Source organism: Gossypium raimondii, chromosome 6, assembly GCF_025698545.1.
Source record: "Gossypium raimondii isolate GPD5lz chromosome 6, ASM2569854v1, whole genome shotgun sequence".
NCBI classification, from domain to species: domain Eukaryota; kingdom Viridiplantae; phylum Streptophyta; class Magnoliopsida; order Malvales; family Malvaceae; genus Gossypium; species Gossypium raimondii.
The window spans coordinates 50,150,240-50,167,160 of NC_068570.1; the positions used below are offsets into that span (position 1 = coordinate 50,150,240).

At 31.7% G+C, this 16,921-nt stretch overlaps 2 protein-coding genes and 1 long non-coding RNA gene across 5 annotated transcripts; 2 read left to right on the forward strand and 1 right to left on the reverse strand.

Moving 5' to 3' along the window:
- The first annotated feature begins 1,641 nt into the window (after positions 1–1,641).
- LOC105773646 (uncharacterized) lies at positions 1,642–4,027 on the forward strand. Of its 2 annotated transcripts, none has more exons than XM_012595691.2 (5): positions 1,642–1,955; positions 2,137–2,322; positions 2,456–2,564; positions 3,143–3,374; positions 3,456–4,027. In XM_012595691.2, exons 1-4 carry the CDS (start codon positions 1,926–1,928, stop codon positions 3,355–3,357), a joined length of 540 nt encoding a protein of 179 aa, XP_012451145.1. In that variant the 5' UTR covers positions 1,642–1,925; the 3' UTR covers positions 3,358–3,374; positions 3,456–4,027. The 2 variants fall into 2 exon arrangements, with proteins under 2 accessions (XP_012451145.1, XP_012451144.1); XM_012595690.2 differs by having other exon boundaries at positions 1,649–1,955; positions 3,143–3,353.
- A 1,119-nt stretch (positions 4,028–5,146) lies between these two features.
- On the reverse strand, positions 5,147–7,018 carry LOC105773645 (pyruvate, phosphate dikinase regulatory protein 1, chloroplastic). Of its 2 annotated transcripts, none has more exons than XM_012595689.2 (3): positions 6,554–7,018; positions 5,727–6,366; positions 5,147–5,528 (listed from the first exon to the last, which is right to left on the reverse strand). In XM_012595689.2, the coding sequence occupies exons 1-3, from the start codon at positions 6,953–6,955 to the stop codon at positions 5,425–5,427; spliced, it is 1,146 nt and encodes a 381-aa protein (XP_012451143.1). In that variant the 5' UTR covers positions 6,956–7,018; the 3' UTR covers positions 5,147–5,424. The 2 variants fall into 2 exon arrangements, with proteins under 2 accessions (XP_012451143.1, XP_012451142.1); XM_012595688.2 differs by having other exon boundaries at positions 6,530–7,012.
- A 5,010-nt stretch (positions 7,019–12,028) lies between these two features.
- LOC105774821 (uncharacterized) lies at positions 12,029–15,049 on the forward strand. Its single transcript, XR_008196714.1, has 4 exons — positions 12,029–12,588; positions 12,740–12,815; positions 12,927–13,001; positions 14,791–15,049. It is a non-coding gene; the product is annotated as an uncharacterized LOC105774821 (long non-coding RNA).
- Positions 15,050–16,921: the final 1,872 nt, after the last annotated feature.

Sequence of the window (16,921 nt, forward strand, 5' to 3'; positions counted from 1 at the left end):
GAAGGAAAGTGAATTACACAATCCGTTAGTACTTTTCCAACTAAACAATACTGATATTCATCATCTTCTTTGTTCGGATCTCTTTCACATGGGATCAATTCCTCCTCTTCATCCTCCAGATTTAGATTTGTAGTATTTGCCTCCATCAATGACCGGTTGCTTGTGAAAAACCTCACTTTTTCCAAATAGTCCAACCCTAGAATATGCCAACTTGATCTCAACAAACGAAAGAGAAAAAAAATAGCGTGCTAAAAAACCTTAGCAGACAAAAGAACTACCCTATTTTATTTATGAAAAAAAGTGAGTATTTGGTGTATTAACCGTATGTATTTTATTCCATAAACAATTTTAAAAAATTGACATCTACACTTGTCAACCCTCTAATCTTACATATGGAATCCTGATGATGACAGTGTACCGAATATTTTCCCTCCAAACATATATATGTTTTCTCCTGAATTAGAGATTAATTTTTTACAAGCCATCTCCCTCTAATTAGGGTGATAATGTATCGTATTTGTATTTTTTATTTTTATTAATATAATTTTTTAGATTTTTTAAGTCAATTTAGAATTTGAATTTATTTGTTTCTTTTCAAATTGAACATATTTGATTGATTTTATCAGTTGAAATCGAATGATCAATTATGAAAAAGTTATTATTTTTAATTCATTCTTATTATTTTAAGATTATTTTCAATACATAATATATATTTAGATTTAAGATAATTATTTTATTTTACAGAAAATTAAAAATATATAAAATGTATAAAAGTTCATGCAAAACAAAATTTGATTTGGATACAATAATTAATTTATATGCCCAAAATTGTATGGTTGTTTTTTTAAACGTAATTTTTATGATTGTTAAATAATGGAAAATCAATAGTAGATATAAATGTCAGCATATATGATATATGTTGATTAGTGGATAATAATACATATAATTATCTGCCAAAAATATAATGATTTATAACCTTAAAATTTAAAAGCCTAAAATAATAATAATATCTCATATATTGATAAATAATTATTTCTTATTATATTTAAATAAACCAATCTTTAATTAATAATTAAATTAAATTAAACAAAAATAAATTTTAAATAATTATATTTTAATATTTTAACTAAACTTAAAAATAAAAGTGTGAAAATATGAAGAGTGATTAAACATGCATTGAATATATATATATGAAAAAGTAATGGATTAGAACCAAACTCAAAACACTCTTTGCTGCTTAACTTGCCACTATTTACTAGATTTAAATATTTTAATATCTGAAATTCCTTTTGTTGAGTAAAACTGAAACTTTCTTTACAAATGTCATGACATTGCTATTTCAACTACAAAAAATATTTTACCTGAGGTGAGGTTGCTATAAATAAAAATATTTCCAGTTTTCATTGCAAAATTTTGCTTTTTATATATAAAAAGCAAACAAAGTCTTTAATTCTAAATTCTTTGTCTTGTTTTTCATTCTAAAATAATAAAATTTCAAAATTGCATTACTTTATTTAGATAAATTATTGTACTTTTATTAATAAAATAATGATATAAGAGCCTGTTTTTTTCAGAGGTATTTCAACCTTGTCTTTTTCTCTTCTCTCATATAAAAAAAAAAAAATGAAAACAACAAATACCTCTTGCCAACTTCAAGGAACTATCCAGCGTTGTTATAAAGTCTGTTCATTTCACCAATCTATTTAACAAAGAAATACTTGCTTTCTCCTCTTCTCTTTCTTTTTAATGGTGTTTTTCTTCAGTAAGTGCTGTTTGTAATTCACGAGATTTCTTTGATTTTTAGATTAGTTTTTTCTTGTTGAACTTTCTTTTTCTTTTTTTTTCCTTCTGAACGAGACTGTATCTCTGTTTCTTCCTTTATTGCTTTTTTTTTTTACTAATCTTTCCCTCACTTTCCCGAGAAAATGATGGACATGACGGAAAACCCAAAGTTGGTAAGTATAATATATTTAGGTTTTTTTTTTTAATTTCATTTTCCTTGTAATCAACTGTTTGATTGATTTCTTTCATCATCTAATATCTATCCTTTAGTTTTTTTTATCATAATTTCAAGTTAACCGCTGTTCTGTTTTTTTTTTGTATTCCTCTGACTGTGTTTGGTCGGATTCCTTGTAGGATTTAGCATCTTGCTGCGGGGATCTTGTGTCAGAAGAGAAGACCTCCACTCAAAAGATATCAGTTTTGGATCATACTAACGGATTTCACTACACAACTGATCAATCCGATAGCTTTGTCATTAACATGGAAAGTTTCTCTCATGGAGGATTCAATAAAGACGTCAATCCAAATTCAAGAATCACAGTAAGTCTTCTTCTTCTTTTCTGAACATGCTGTATTTTTTGAATCACACGTGTTTATAGCTTTTTAAAAAAACCAGTTTCATTCATGTATCAAAAAAAAAGTCATCTTTTGTTTGATTTAAAAAAAATTGCAGAAAATCCTTTCACGAAAAGGGTCTCAACGAGGCGACAACAAGACTATTGTTCCCAATCATACCAATTCTAATGATATGGATTCTTTAGTTTCCACCTCTTCACCCAGAGGTACAAGCACTCTCAATTTACCAATTGCTGGGTTGTTATTATTATTATTATTATTATTATTATTATTATTATTATTAACTCATAAGAAATTTCCTTGAAAAAGATGGGAATAGTTTAGTCATCACCAACCTGGACCAACCTCACCTCCGGGGTTTAGTAGCCAGTAATAGCTCCACAATTATACGGTTATATATATATATATATATATATATATATTATTAGGTTTATCAATTACTTTAATACTAAGATTCTTGGTCCTTCACCATGTGCTGGCATTACATGCCTTGCTTGAATTTAACTTGTTAACAACGGGGCACCTATGGAAAAGCCTTTGTCATTTAACTCACGAGAGCTCAATGCATGAACCTGAGCACTGCTGTGTGTTTATTTTTTTTTTTTTTTTGAAATATCTGCTGTGTGTTTATTAGTTTGGTGCAAGTACAGATTCTTGAGAGTATGTCCTTTTTGTTGGTGGCTCTTTTCTCTTGGATGCAATCTTCTGCATGTATGTCTGTTAGTTCACATTACTTTTTGTTAGATTGATCTTGGAATTATTGAAACTGCAATTGCTCTGGTAGGGTCTTGCATGCCAGAAAAGCCGAGGACGGTGGTTGCCGGGTCCACCGATCCTGCCACCAACCAACAAGTTCATCATCAGATCGCCATCACAACCGGCAATATCACTGCTGCAACCGAAAGCAGATTTAGTTTGAGGAGGAATAGTTTCAGGCGGTATCCTCCACCATGGTTGCTTGATCCCAAGAGGATTCTCATGTTGTTTGCCACATTGTAAGCTTCCAAGCTATTATGGTATTTTCACCTCCAAATTACATAAACACTTTCAACAAATTGATTTGATATATTGAAGTGAAATTTTCCGTTCTTCGACAGGTCAAGCATGGGCACGATTTTGCTGATATATTTCACCTTGTCGATAAGAAAAACGAATGGAGATGAGAATGGCTTAGATTAGTAGCTGGAAAAGATAACACACCAACATATTGCTGATTAAAATATGTTGCAGTATAACACACGCATGGGAGTTCGATGCTTGACAAACAGAAATGGATGCAAGTGGTTGATGATAGGCCATCTTTAAAAAAAAAAAAAAAAAAAAAAGGGCCTTCTTTTGATGAGAACTATCCAGGAAGTGAAGAACAAAAAGAAAGTTTAGAAAAAGAAGACAAAGTGGGCCATGGGATGACAAAAGCTAATCAATCTTCCATTAACAGAGCTTCTTTAAAGAAATTTTGGAGATGAAGACAAGGCCTTACTCCACTAAGACAAAGAGAAGGAATCTTTCCTTTTAAATTTACATAAATATGTATGTATGTATGTATGTATGTATGTCAGAGATGAAACAAAACATGGTATCCTACTTTTTTGTGCTTTCTTGTTTATCTTCAAATAAGACAAGTTGACATGGAGGATCAGAAAAGTTACCTTTGCTCCCCTTCTTTTAATTTTCCTTCGCCCATACCTTCTTTTCTTTTTTTTCCTTTTTTTTTTCTGACAGTCCAACTTCAAGTGCTTGTTCTTTGTGGCTTTCATGTGATTGAGCAGAGGGAAGATGATGATAGCTATGACCCTGAGATTTACAGGCACTAAAGTATATACATAAATGTATATTTGCATATCAGTATGCGCACTCCTAGTTTCTTACCTTTTTTGGACCAAAGTTTGGGCTTTGGGGAATAAAGAAGGGCTACCTATTGAGAGGGGCCGGGGAATTCTTTCCAAAGGCACGTAGGCTTGCTCCCACAACTGTCAAGTAGGCCGAGCACTCTCACTGATGGTTCAGTTGAAGTGGGAAAGATTGAATCATTCCTCATACTGATACATTAATGCCTGGGTTCCGTTATGGTTCAAGTAATCATTGTGCTTTTGTGAAACCATGTTAGTGAAAATGAGCAAAAAAGCAAATGCATCATGCTGCCGGCAGCAAATAAAGCAGAATAATAGGCAATATGTATGTACACTATGACCATGAGAGCATGCAAAGAGCTAAAATTTTCACTATTGAGAAAAGCTGCTTCAGACATGTTGAATTGTTTCAGTTCCATAAAGCCACACCTGATCCCAGAATACAGTCTTTCCTTTTACCTAATGCTCTTCACTGTGTGAAAAACAAAAATCTTTTATTCTATTCATCCAAACAGAAGCAGTCCATTTCAACTGTATGAATCATGCGAAAGCATAAAGAAATTTAAAGTATCATGATACAGAACCCAACAAAATCACTAATTCAACTATAGGACTAAAACAAACTTCATAATAGCATTCAGCAAACTGATTCAGAACATTGTAGTCATTGACAAATGGAAAACCTCTTAAGGTAAGGAATTCAAGAGCACCTAGAAAATACGGATTCATGCTTCTTGGATAAAACCAGATACAAGTTTTATATATCCCCCAGTGGGGAGAAAATGCAGACTCAAATAAACCAAAATAATAAACGAATGATTAAAGACAAGTTAGACCTTGCACTCGTTCTGGTACTAATTTCCTCAATAATCAATATATCAGGTTCGGGAGATAATGAAGTAGCCCCTTTAGAATATATTTTCAATAATATAAACCACTTGTAACAAATAATGGCTGCCACTTTATTAAGAATCTTTATATGTTCAATTGACAGAAAGAAAAGTTTGTTGTAGGACAAACTGCATAAGTAAACTACATAGCTGTATTGCATCATTATAGAATAGTAGTTAGTATAGTTCATAACCAGTGAAGCACTGCCATTGTACATGTAAATTGTAGCTAATTTCATCGACCCTTCTCAGTAGTTACAAGGCAGCAAAGTCCTATTACTCCAGCACACCTGGAGAAAAAAGTAATTTTCCATCTCATTACTTCATTAGTAACGTTTTGATATTCGTGGCATTGAACACTTTTGCTTACGGTCATGGTAGAGCCTCAATATAACAGCAGCAGTTTCTTCAATTGCTTTACCAGTAACTTCTGCAAGGATAAGGACCAGTAGGTGATGAGCCCAAGGTTCATCAGATGAATATGTCAAACATCTTTAACTGCTTAATGTCAAAATTTACCATATTTTTAATCCTCTTAAGCTTAATAATGATCTCTAAGTATCTCCATGTCAAGGAATCAAAATAGTTGGGAGAGTTAAACAAAAATAAGTAAATTAATTATGTTTACCGATGACTGGCCATGTAGGATTTTGAGCAAAAACCTTGCGAGCAAACTCCAACTCCTCTTTCACATAAGCCATCTCCGAGTAGTTACTCCTTGCATTGTCACCGAAACCCAGACTCTTAGCCCTTGCTTTCCTAATAGTTTGCAAGACCAAGGGATTAATAGTCAAACCAAAAACCTTCTCAGGGTCTACTTCGAAAAGTCCCTTTGGCAAAGCCACTCCCTTCACAATAGGCACATTTGCTACTTTATATCCTTTCTGTGCTAGATAAATTGATAACGGCGTCTTCCCAGTACGAGAAACACCTGTGAGAACAATATCAGCCTTGCTTAAGTTTTGAGGTAGTGCCCCATCATCCTGCTTGATTGTAAATTCAACAGCTTCAATCCGCCGAAAGTACTCATCTGAGAGGGGGATGTTTCTTCCAGCTGCTCCACGGGGAAGACCAGAAGGTGAGACACCTAAATGAGCAGCAATAGCCTCTGTAATTGGACCCAATATATCCGTCGATGGTATACCCCACAATTTGCAAGCTTGCTTGGCGGACTCTGCCATGGAAGGATCAGCTAAAGTATATACAAGCAATGCACCTTCCTTGGCTGCCTGCTTTATAATCTCCATCAATCTCTCAACATCATCAATCTGAACATTGCAGATCATCATTGTCATTCAACCAATCTAAATGACACTGATTTCCCAGTTTTTAAAACATTACAAGTTCAAGTTTCATCACTAACTACAACAAATACAAAAACTTGGATTAATTAGTAACTGAAACGAGTTCTGAAATATGAAACAAAAATACCCCAGAGAAGAGATGGGTATTTACGGGACACCCACGATCCACCAAACAATGCTCGAACTGCCCCAACGCTGCGTTAACGGAATGCTCCGCCGTCCATCCAGTTCCATCAGATACCATATAAATTGGCTTCCCCGAGTCTGTTAACTCCACCTCACGATCGCTGTCATTTGCCGTTGAAGTGGGTTCCAAAGACAAGGTCCCACTGGTTCGTTGAGCTGAGGGGTTCACCTCAAGCGCCCCAGTCCCGTGGCTCGGTCGTTCAAGCTTGTGGCCCGACCTTAAGGCTCGTGCACGGTACCATCTGTTGAACTGTGGGCTACCCTTTAGTTTCCTAACTTTGGGCTCGGGTTCTGGGTCGGAAATATCAGGATTGGCCGGGGCGGCCGTGGCCCGGAGGTTGAAGGCGGAGCAAGGACACGCGAGCATTTTTAGTTTTGCTTCATTTGCTTTTCTTCTAATCTAATTTTATATACTTGTCTGAAAATTATGAGGTGGAAGGATCTTGGGCCAAAAAATGGTAGCAAAATCCAAACAATAGGTTAATGAAATATGAACCCACCAACTAAGTTGGACTGAATTGGATATTAAAAATCTAAGATATTTTATTCCCATTTGAAGAAAATATCAATTTGATTCTCTCACTTCATTGAGAAATGATGGGAGGGATATGAATTCTTGGATATTAATGCCAATTCAATAGGAAGTTGAACCCATTGTTTGGGGCATGAAAATTTCAGTGAGGGCTTTAAATGAGTTAATGGGAGGATTGGGAGAATATTGCATGTAGTTTAAACAAAATAAAATGGATAAAAGAGCCTCCAAACTATGGGGAAGTGGATCCAATCACATAATGCCTTTTTTATGGTTACATTCATGTGAGAAGGTGTTGATGTCGGTTTATGCATACCATACTGAGAGACCACCAAAAAGAAATCACAAAAGAGAATAAACATGTCTTTTGAACCGGGGGCCTCTAGTGTGTGAGATTAGCATGATAACCAACTACACTAGACATTTTGATGTCACTTAAAATATTAATTAAATACTAATGACATAATAATCGGATGCAAGTGTCACGGGTGACCGCCTCTAAATGTGCGAACGTTTAAAGTTAAAAATGTGCAAATAAAAATATAAATATTTAAGTGCGGTATCTGTAAACGTACATGTCAAATTGTAATATAGCAAGCGTTACAATAGAATATCGATAAGTATTCCGAGGATCGTATCCAAGAGATTGCAGATTGGAGAAATTTATTATTAAATTAATTATAGAAAATAATTACTAATCTAATCAAGTCACAAATCAGTAGTGTGAACCCAAATTAAAAGATTAATTAAACTAATGAAGTTAATTAATCTAAAATTAACCTAAGGGAATTTCCAATTCCTAGTGTTGACAATGCGAGCCTCTAGCTTATGATCGATTAAATCCCTAATTATCTAAGTAAATAATTAATTATCCTCGATTGAGTTATTTATCACTCTTAGCTAAAAATACTCTTCCGGTCTCATCTTCACTAAGGATTACCACCTAAGTCACCCTTTCAGTCTCTTCCTAGGCATGCGGATACCCTCTCGGACTCATTGTTTGGCACAAGGTATACACACGATAGGATACCCTTCTGGTCTCACCTGTCTAAATATTCTATCAAGGGTGTCATTCCCTAATATACTAAGTACTCTTGAATAAACAACTAATTTCAGATAAATAATCACTTAACAGATAAATTAATTTAATAATCGAATCATGCGAGATATGAATAAAGCACAAGAAATTGTTCTACTATTCATACAAATGTTAATTGATCAGATTAACGAAATATAAATAAAAGAATAAAATAGAAAAGTGAAGAGAATGCTCATTGATAAATATATTGAAGTGCGGATCCAAAGCAATCTTCGCTCGTAATTGTCTTCACATCGGAATAGATAAGATCCGACTAAACGAACATCAAAATAAAATACAAAGAAAACTGAATAGTAAAAAACTGTCTATTTAAGTCTACACTGTCCTGTCTACCAATCCCGGTTACCCTAAAATTACTTATATAGCTACGAGCTACTTGGTGCCCACACAACACAAGATACATTTAGATACTAATTAATACAATATAATCTTAGATTGCTAGGGTCTAAATATGAAAATATCCCAAGAGTTCCGTCCTAGGATTTAGCTCATTTTGGCCTGCCTTTGTCACGTCATCCTAATGTAGAAAGACTCCCCGTCACGACATCGCTATCGTGAATGCCTTCTCATGATTGTTGCGTCGTCATGACAAGGGGAAATTCCTCATCACGACATGGGATGCTTTTTAGCCTTGACAATTTTGTTGTTCTACCGAGCTCCCTTGTCTTGCGGCCCAACAATTATTCCTTGTATTCTTGGACCTGAATTGGCATCCTACACACTTAATTAGCCCATTAATCACTCCCGAGACCCATGTTAGCCTTACAAATCATCGAAACATTAGAAAATGCATAAAAACACTTATTTTATTAATATTTAGATTCTAAGCTATTAATATAAAAATGTAATAATTAATTATAAAATGCCAAGAAAATAAGTTTGTTAAGTGCCGAAATGTATTTAAACTACCACTATAATTAGTGGCAGGTTAACAAGCCACGGATCAAAACTCATGACAAATGCACACATAACGGCTCATGGGGATCATTTGATCCACTTGAATTAGCTCAATTCGTGAAACATATGGAGAATTATATCTACTTAAAGTCTTAGAGGCCTAGTGGAACACTCCAATAAAACTAGAGCTATCATGTTGAATATTGTAAATCTTAAGGGATAAAATTGTATAAAGTTTAAATCCCTTAGGACTCTCATCTTGTAGATAGGCTTTAATCTTTATCATCGGTGTAGTTTAAATTATATCGTTGGATTTGGGAGAGTTCAACTATAAATAGAGTACCTCATTTGTAATCATCCCATTCATTGTTATTGAATATGTTTGAGAGTATTTACTCAAACACCTTGTGGGCATTGTTTTCGTATTTTCAGTTCGATTCAAGTACTTTTTTCTTTTGAGTTTGCTTCCGCTTTGTGTTGATGCCTTGGAGAATTTCCCTTGAGAATTCTCACTTACAAAAGATAGACTGACTTAGGTAGATTTGAAACAAAAAAATTACTTAAGGCCGTGCAATTTACCAAACTAAAATTTTAACCCCGTAATGCAAGAAATTAGATAGTTTTTAGCATCTAATTGTAAGAAAAGAAGAAAGGCTTTTCAAATGAGACCTTCTAACGCAATGAAATGATAATGGTGCTAGCGGCAACGATTTGGTGGTGCGCGCAATCGTATCGGCTATTGTTCTATCTCACCTTATCTCATTGTGGATTGATTAAGGAATATTAACCATCATTAATGAAAATTTTAATCACCTCGTTATAAAAAAAAAGACAAAATCTCTCTGCACATGATATTAGGTAGGGGTGAGCAAAATTCGATTCGACTCGAAAAAATCGAAAAAAAAATCGAATTTCGAGTTAAACGAATCGAGTTATTCGAGTTAATCGAGTTATTCAAATCAACTCGAATTTTTTTTTCGAATTTCGAGTTCGAATCGAGTTGAGTTTTCGAATTCGAATAACTCGAATAATTCGAATAATTCAATATCAAACTATAATATTTTTTGATTTTACCCTAAACTCCCAAATTTTTTTACTTTTCCCTCAAAACTTTTACTCCTTCTCACTTTCCCCCCAAAACTTTTACTCCCCTCCCCTCCCAACCCCCAATCTACCCAAAATCTATTTCCCACCAAAATTTTACTCTTCCATTCATTTTTTTTTCAAAATTTTACTCTCAAAAACCCTCAAAACTTTTTATTTTCCCCCAAAATTTTTACTCCCTCCCACTTTTCCCCTAAAACTTTTATTCTCTTCCCATCCCACCTCCCATCTACCCCAAACCCTCCCCTCCAATTTTTTTTAATATTTTCCTCCAAAATTTTACTCCCCTATTTACTTTCCTCAAACTTTTATTCCCCAAAACTTTTATTTTCCCCTAAACTTTTACTTCTCACCCTTTACTCTCAAATAAAAATCAAAATTATCCAAAAATCACTAAACATAAATAGTAATAATTTTATTTATATATACTATTTATATTATTAAATTAAATTTCACATTTTATATTATTTATATTATTGAATTGTTTAGTCATATTGAATATTTATATTAAAATTGAATTCTTAATTATGCCATAAAATATTCGTGTTAAAATTTTATATTGGTATCAATTTCAAATTTTATTTTTAAAATAAATTTTATTAAAAAATCATATTTTTATATTTAATATATTTTTAATTCCAAAATACATAGTGACAAGAATCCGAAGATAATTGAAATAACTAAGCAAACAAATAAGCTAACCAGTATATAAAAAATTAATAAATAAATTATGAGGTGAAGAAAGTTAATAAAAAATTTGATTAAGGTGGACAAATTTTATTACGATGGGTGACAATGGTTACAAGGACCCAAAATTATTTTTTAAAATTTAACTCGAACAAATATATTCGATTCGATTCGATTCGATTCGAATTCCATCTCACTCGACTCGATTCGAGAAAACTTCAAATAAAGTTAGGATGATAAAATGAGATTCGAAAACTCGATTAACTCGAAAATTTTGATTCGATTCGATTCGATTACAATATTAGGTCTAACATGAGCCACAAAAAGTTAATTTTGATTATGTTGGAGAAAGGACTTGTTTGAGGATGGGTTGCATTGTTCATAAAAAAAACTGCCTTGATGAATTGAATTTTCCACCGCTCAAATTAAATTCCACTGACCTGTAACGGTGATAGTGGAGGAGCCTGAACCTTTGAAGACTCCTCCAAGTATTCTCCATAATTGGAAGTTCAATTATTTTCTACGAATAAAGTACAATCACTTCAATTCTTTTCCTCTAGAATGGTCAGATTGTAATGAAGTGTCTTATAAAAGTGATTGAAATGAAGTTTCGCAGGCCTAGCCTGTACTTGATGAACAATGCAAGTCCTTAGCAGTAAGCAGGAATCCCTGTTTTTTTAAATTATTTGATTCCTCAAATTTATCTAAAAATTTGAGTTCATAAATTATTCAAGTATTACTATTCAATCTTATTATTTGTTGGATATTTAGATATCCGAATCTACAAAAATTCATATCTATCCACGAAATAATATACAATCAAAAATAAATACAAATTAACAAAAGTAGTTAAATAAAATCTAAACAAATTAAACATAATAATTTCACAACAACTTAAATATACCTACCAACTTTCTAAACAAATTAAAAGTCTCAAAGAACTTAGTTTCACATTTAGAGTTTAAAGTTATATATTATTAATATAAAAATGTTCATTATATGATTATAAATATAAATAAAATTATGTATCATTAATAATCTACCCACTAATCACATATACTAGGAAAATGATTGTCTCACCACCTGTAACTCTCCATTTGTTATATATGTTGTCAGCCAACTTAGCTTGCCAGGGAGGAAGATTATTTCCTTTTCTTTTGGTCAACATGCCTTAAGTGAAGAGACATGATCCTCTTTTCACTCTATTGTCCCCCTTTGTTGACTTTTTCCTCCCTTTTTTCTTTATTCAAGGTACGATGAACCTAGACTAGGTTGACCACTTTTTTCCATCCAACCTCTCATTGCTACACCACCCTCCTCTCCTTCCCATTTTCTCTCTTTTTCTCTTTTGTTTAGCTCTCAACCTTCCCATTTTTCTTTTCTTTTATTTTTTCCTCCATCCTTCTTAGTTGTGCATCACCTATATTTCACCACCGAACCACCACCCATCACCTCTCCCCTCTCCTTTTTTTTTTCTCTTCGAGCGCTGCCCCTTGCGTCGCCTTCCTCCACCGTGTCAACCACCGCGCACCACCACTAAATTCCTCTTTTTTTTTTTCTTCTTTCTTTTGTTTCTCTTCTCTTCTCCATTAAGAAAATGATCGAATCATTGTTCATTCTTTCTCCTCCGTCGAACTGTTGCAACTATTGCTAGACTGTCACCATAGCACCACCACCGACGGTGCAGATCTTTTCCCTTTCCCTTTTCTTATTTTGAATGCTCATTATTTTTATTTTAATAATCAAATTCCTGCATTAATCATTTCATTTGAATCCTAATTTGAAACTCTATTTCTGCCTTGGTTTTATCTTCGAATAAATCCTCCTATTAGATTATTCCTTCTCCGATTTGTGACCCATTCGATTCGTTGATCCTCCATTCCATTCGTGTGAGAGTAAATATAAAGGGTATATAGAAATATTTTCTCCTTTCTATTTTTCTTCTCTTCGGCGATTACTTTAGAGGGCCTTGGTGATTTATTTCCTCAATAATTAATGTTTCATCTATCTTGTGTGTAGAAGGGTCAATCGACATCAACCCGAGAGATCGTTAATTGTTGGGTTTTAATCACTAATCCGAGAGATCTTATAAGGGTAAGTGATAATAATAATCAATAATCAATTTATCGTATTAACCTTTAAGATGATAGTCCTAACTCAAGATAATTTATTGCTCGATTAGGTAATCTAGTTGTAGATCCACAAGTGGGGGTTTTGAGAGATTTATTTCACATCATATCTATGATTAGGTGTGGGTTTAAACACTAAACAAATTAAAACTAGTATTAAATTGATAAGAATGTTGTTATTAAAATAATGTTGTTTGATGGGGATACTATATGTATCTATAAAGTGAGAGAAGTCATCCTTATGGATTTTTATCTATTAAGTGTTTTTCCTAAACCGTATGCTTGTGAAAAGTATATTGTGTGATATTGATGTTAGCTAATAATGTGAAAAATATGTACATCTCATTCTCATGTTATGTGATTATATGGCATATGTGATATTCGTATGAAATTAAAACGTGAAATTTGTGTACCTTGAGTACAAATGCGATTTGCATTTAAACATGCCTACCTGATTTCGAGCGCTTTGGTCATATCACATGCATGGGGTAGGATATGTGAAAGGTGAAAGTATATGGTAGTTTATCTGTATTAATGAAGCACTGTTCATGATTTGATTATATGGCAGTTTATCAACAACTCTGATGGCTTGTCCACGATTTTGTTTATATGACTGCTTATTGCGTTACTATGATACTATTCAAAATTTGGTGTGTTGGTTGGACAAGTTCTGGGAAAACTCAATTTTGGGGTGTAGTGGAAATTGGTAGGACAATTTTGCTAAAATTTGAATCGTTTTACAAATTATGCATTAACATGATCCTGCATGGTATACTTATGAAATATTGAGATATGTGATTTATGACTTTGTATCATATATGTTTTATATTGTGAATGAGTTTGTGTTAATCTCACACTAGGCTTAGAAAGCTCACCCCATTAGTGTTTCAATCTCTTACGTAACACTCAAACATAGGACTTGGATTCAACACTTGGTGGAGAAAATTTTACATCATGGATATTTATTGGATTTTATTTAATTAAACCCTAAATAGAAAACTTGACAAATTGGTATAGTATTATACATGGGTTTTATTTACATATGAAAATTATGATATGTTTCATGGAATTTATTTGAATGTGCAATTGTATTCTTATTATGAATTGAAAAGTATGTGTGTAGTGAATTGGTAAAATGACTAAATTGCAAAGAGAGTAAAAGTTAGATGGGTGAAATAGATGATATAAAGTATTTAAGTGAGATGTTAAATGTTGATGAAATAGATGTCAAGTGAAATTTGATGAACGGTTGATTCTATATGGATAAGGACTAAATTGTAAAAAATAGTAAAGTTTGAATTGTTTTATTTGTCGAGAAAATGTAAATAAGTTGTATAGTTTAAATACCCAAGTAGACAAAAATGAGAACTAGTAGGATATAAATGAAATGTCATTAGGAAAAATTTCTACGCGCGTAAGTGATAGCAGCATTATAGTGCAAGTGTTGGTGGCACTTCGGTGCAAATTATCAACATTGCCGCATCTCCTATATGTTCTATTAAGTCTACATTTGGGCAATAGATTTCCATGGTAAGTGAACTGCATAATGATACTATTGGTAAGTAGCTTATGAACTTGTTAAATTGATGCCTTATTACAACTATTATGGAAGCAAATTCCATGTATGATAGTGTTAATTCATATATGTTATAAATATATATAGGCAACAATTTGTTTTACATTGTAAAGTTTAATTCTTGATATATGCTTATTAAGCTCTCATGAGCTTAAAACGTTTCTTTTCAAACTCGTAGGTGAGGGCTTGTTTTGGAGCTCTAAAAGGAAGATTGACCTCTACTGATCTCATCACAAATCAACCTTTGAAGCAAGTATGAATTTAAATTTTAGGCATTATTTTTTGGCATGTACATAGGAATATGCTAAGAATGTTTGTGGATGAATTCAATGAAAGAAATTGATGGTTTTTGATCTTCTTGTAAATTTTGTATCTTGAACATGTTTAATGTTGCTTTAAGTTGAATTAAGTGATGTCTAAGGATGGAAATTGACATATTTGAATGGTTAATTGGTTGATATGGATGATATATACCATATAGAGGTTGTCGTAAGAGATAGGAAGCAAAATGCTAAACTTTTAAAGTGGTAAGATTGAAGTCGCGACGAGCTTTTGAAATCACGACACGCCAAGTCAGATACTCACGTCGCAACGTGGTGCTCTCGAGGTTGTGATGAGCTAAGTTAGTATGTGACGTCATGATGTGGGAAACCATGAAGTCGCGACGAGCTCCCGATGGTTTGGAATTTTACATTTGGGTCCTTAAATAACCTTTGCTCACCTTAAGATTTTCGCAAGCTTGGATAAGTATTTGAATCATATTTTAATCGTATTTTGAGCTTATCAACTTGAAAAAATGTTTAATTGATATAGAGTGATTTTAGTTGCTTCAATAATGAATGTGACGTCCCGATACTTTAACATGACAATCGAGTCGGGTAAGGGGTGTTACATAATTACACTTAAATTCAATTATTAGGTAGTTTTCCAAACACTGCCTTAGTGAATGATTATTTCTTTACAACTCTATTTCATTTGATTCAACCAAAGATACCATAAATACTAAACACCTTAAATAAAATTAATGAATGTTTTAACATTTCAATTTATTTGAAATCTATCACAATTTCATTTATTGTTTAAGACTTTAAAATATATTATATAAGTTGGCCGTATTTACTTTAGTAAAACCAAGGTAATTTTATTTTTATTTTATCCTTAAATTTAAGTTAGCATACCTATTCTATTTTATTTTTATTAGTTTCTAATGTTACAAGTCATTTTATGTATTTAAATTTTATTAGTTTTACAAAAAAAGTATTTTTACTTATTTTAATTGTACAAAATACTATTTGTTATTCAAAATTTCGAACATATTTAAAATATTAATTTCTTTAAAAAATCAAATATAATAAAAATAAAAATTTTAAAGCATAATTAAATTTTTTTACAATATTCAATATTCAATATTCAATATAGTTCTACTTAATATAATTAATATAAAGAAACATTATTAACATGATTAATGCATATAAATTATTTTGCTCATTCAAATATAATGCTAATAAAAAAACATCATAATCATTATTAAATCATCTGTACAAACTTATAAAAATTTTATCTATTGTATAAGCTCTTCACCATTTAATTTTTTTCTTTCTTTAATAGTCAATAAATTGACCCCAATAGTTGGTAGGTAATATATAATTAGTATAATTATAATAGATTAGATTAGGTTATATAAATTTATTATTTATAAAATTTTATATATGAAATATAAAGTTACTTATTACATAAATAATTAAAATTTTTATTTAAAATAAATGTAATCTAATTATTTTTATCATTGAAAACATAATAGTTTAAATATAAAGTAATTTTTATCTAAAAATATAAAGTAGTTTAATATAAATTTTAATTTTTTATTTATATCTAAATCATTTAATAGAAGTCTTTAAATGGAATCGAAATTATTTTTATAAGTATAATAAATTTATTTAACCAAATATTTTAATAAAATTAAAATTCTTATTTATAAGGGTGATAGAATCTTATAAATAATAAAAAATATTTAAAATGAAAATTTTAGTCATATAATAAATAAAAAGGTATATTAATCAGTTTAAAGATTCTTCTAAACTATGTGTTTCATGTGTTTTTGACGTGTTTATTATTTTTAAATCAGTAAACAATATAATTTTATTTCTAATTAAAATATATTAACTATTTTAAAATTGGAACAATAAAACTTTTAAACCATAATTAAACTTTCAATGAAAACTAATAATGAAAATTTATTTTATATTTTTAATTTTAGCTAAACGATTATGGTGATAGATTTCAACTTTCTGTTATTAAAAAATCAGTTA

Coding starts and splice junctions, on each gene's coding strand:
- LOC105773645 (XM_012595688.2), bottom strand. CDS start 6,955: ATGCTCGCGTGTCCTTGCTCCGCCTTCAACCTCCGGGCCACGGCCGCC. Junction 6,367..6,529: donor ATACCCATCTCTTCTCTGGG/GTATTTTTGTTT, acceptor TGCAATGTTCAG/ATTGATGATGTTGAGAGATT. Junction 5,529..5,726: donor TCCTACATGGCCAGTCATCG/GTAAACATAATT, acceptor TTATCCTTGCAG/AAGTTACTGGTAAAGCAATT.
- LOC105773646 (XM_012595690.2), top strand. CDS start 1,926: ATGATGGACATGACGGAAAACCCAAAGTTG. Junction 2,323..2,455: donor ATCCAAATTCAAGAATCACA/GTAAGTCTTCTT, acceptor AAAAAATTGCAG/AAAATCCTTTCACGAAAAGG. Junction 2,565..3,142: donor TTCCACCTCTTCACCCAGAG/GTACAAGCACTC, acceptor TTGCTCTGGTAG/GGTCTTGCATGCCAGAAAAG.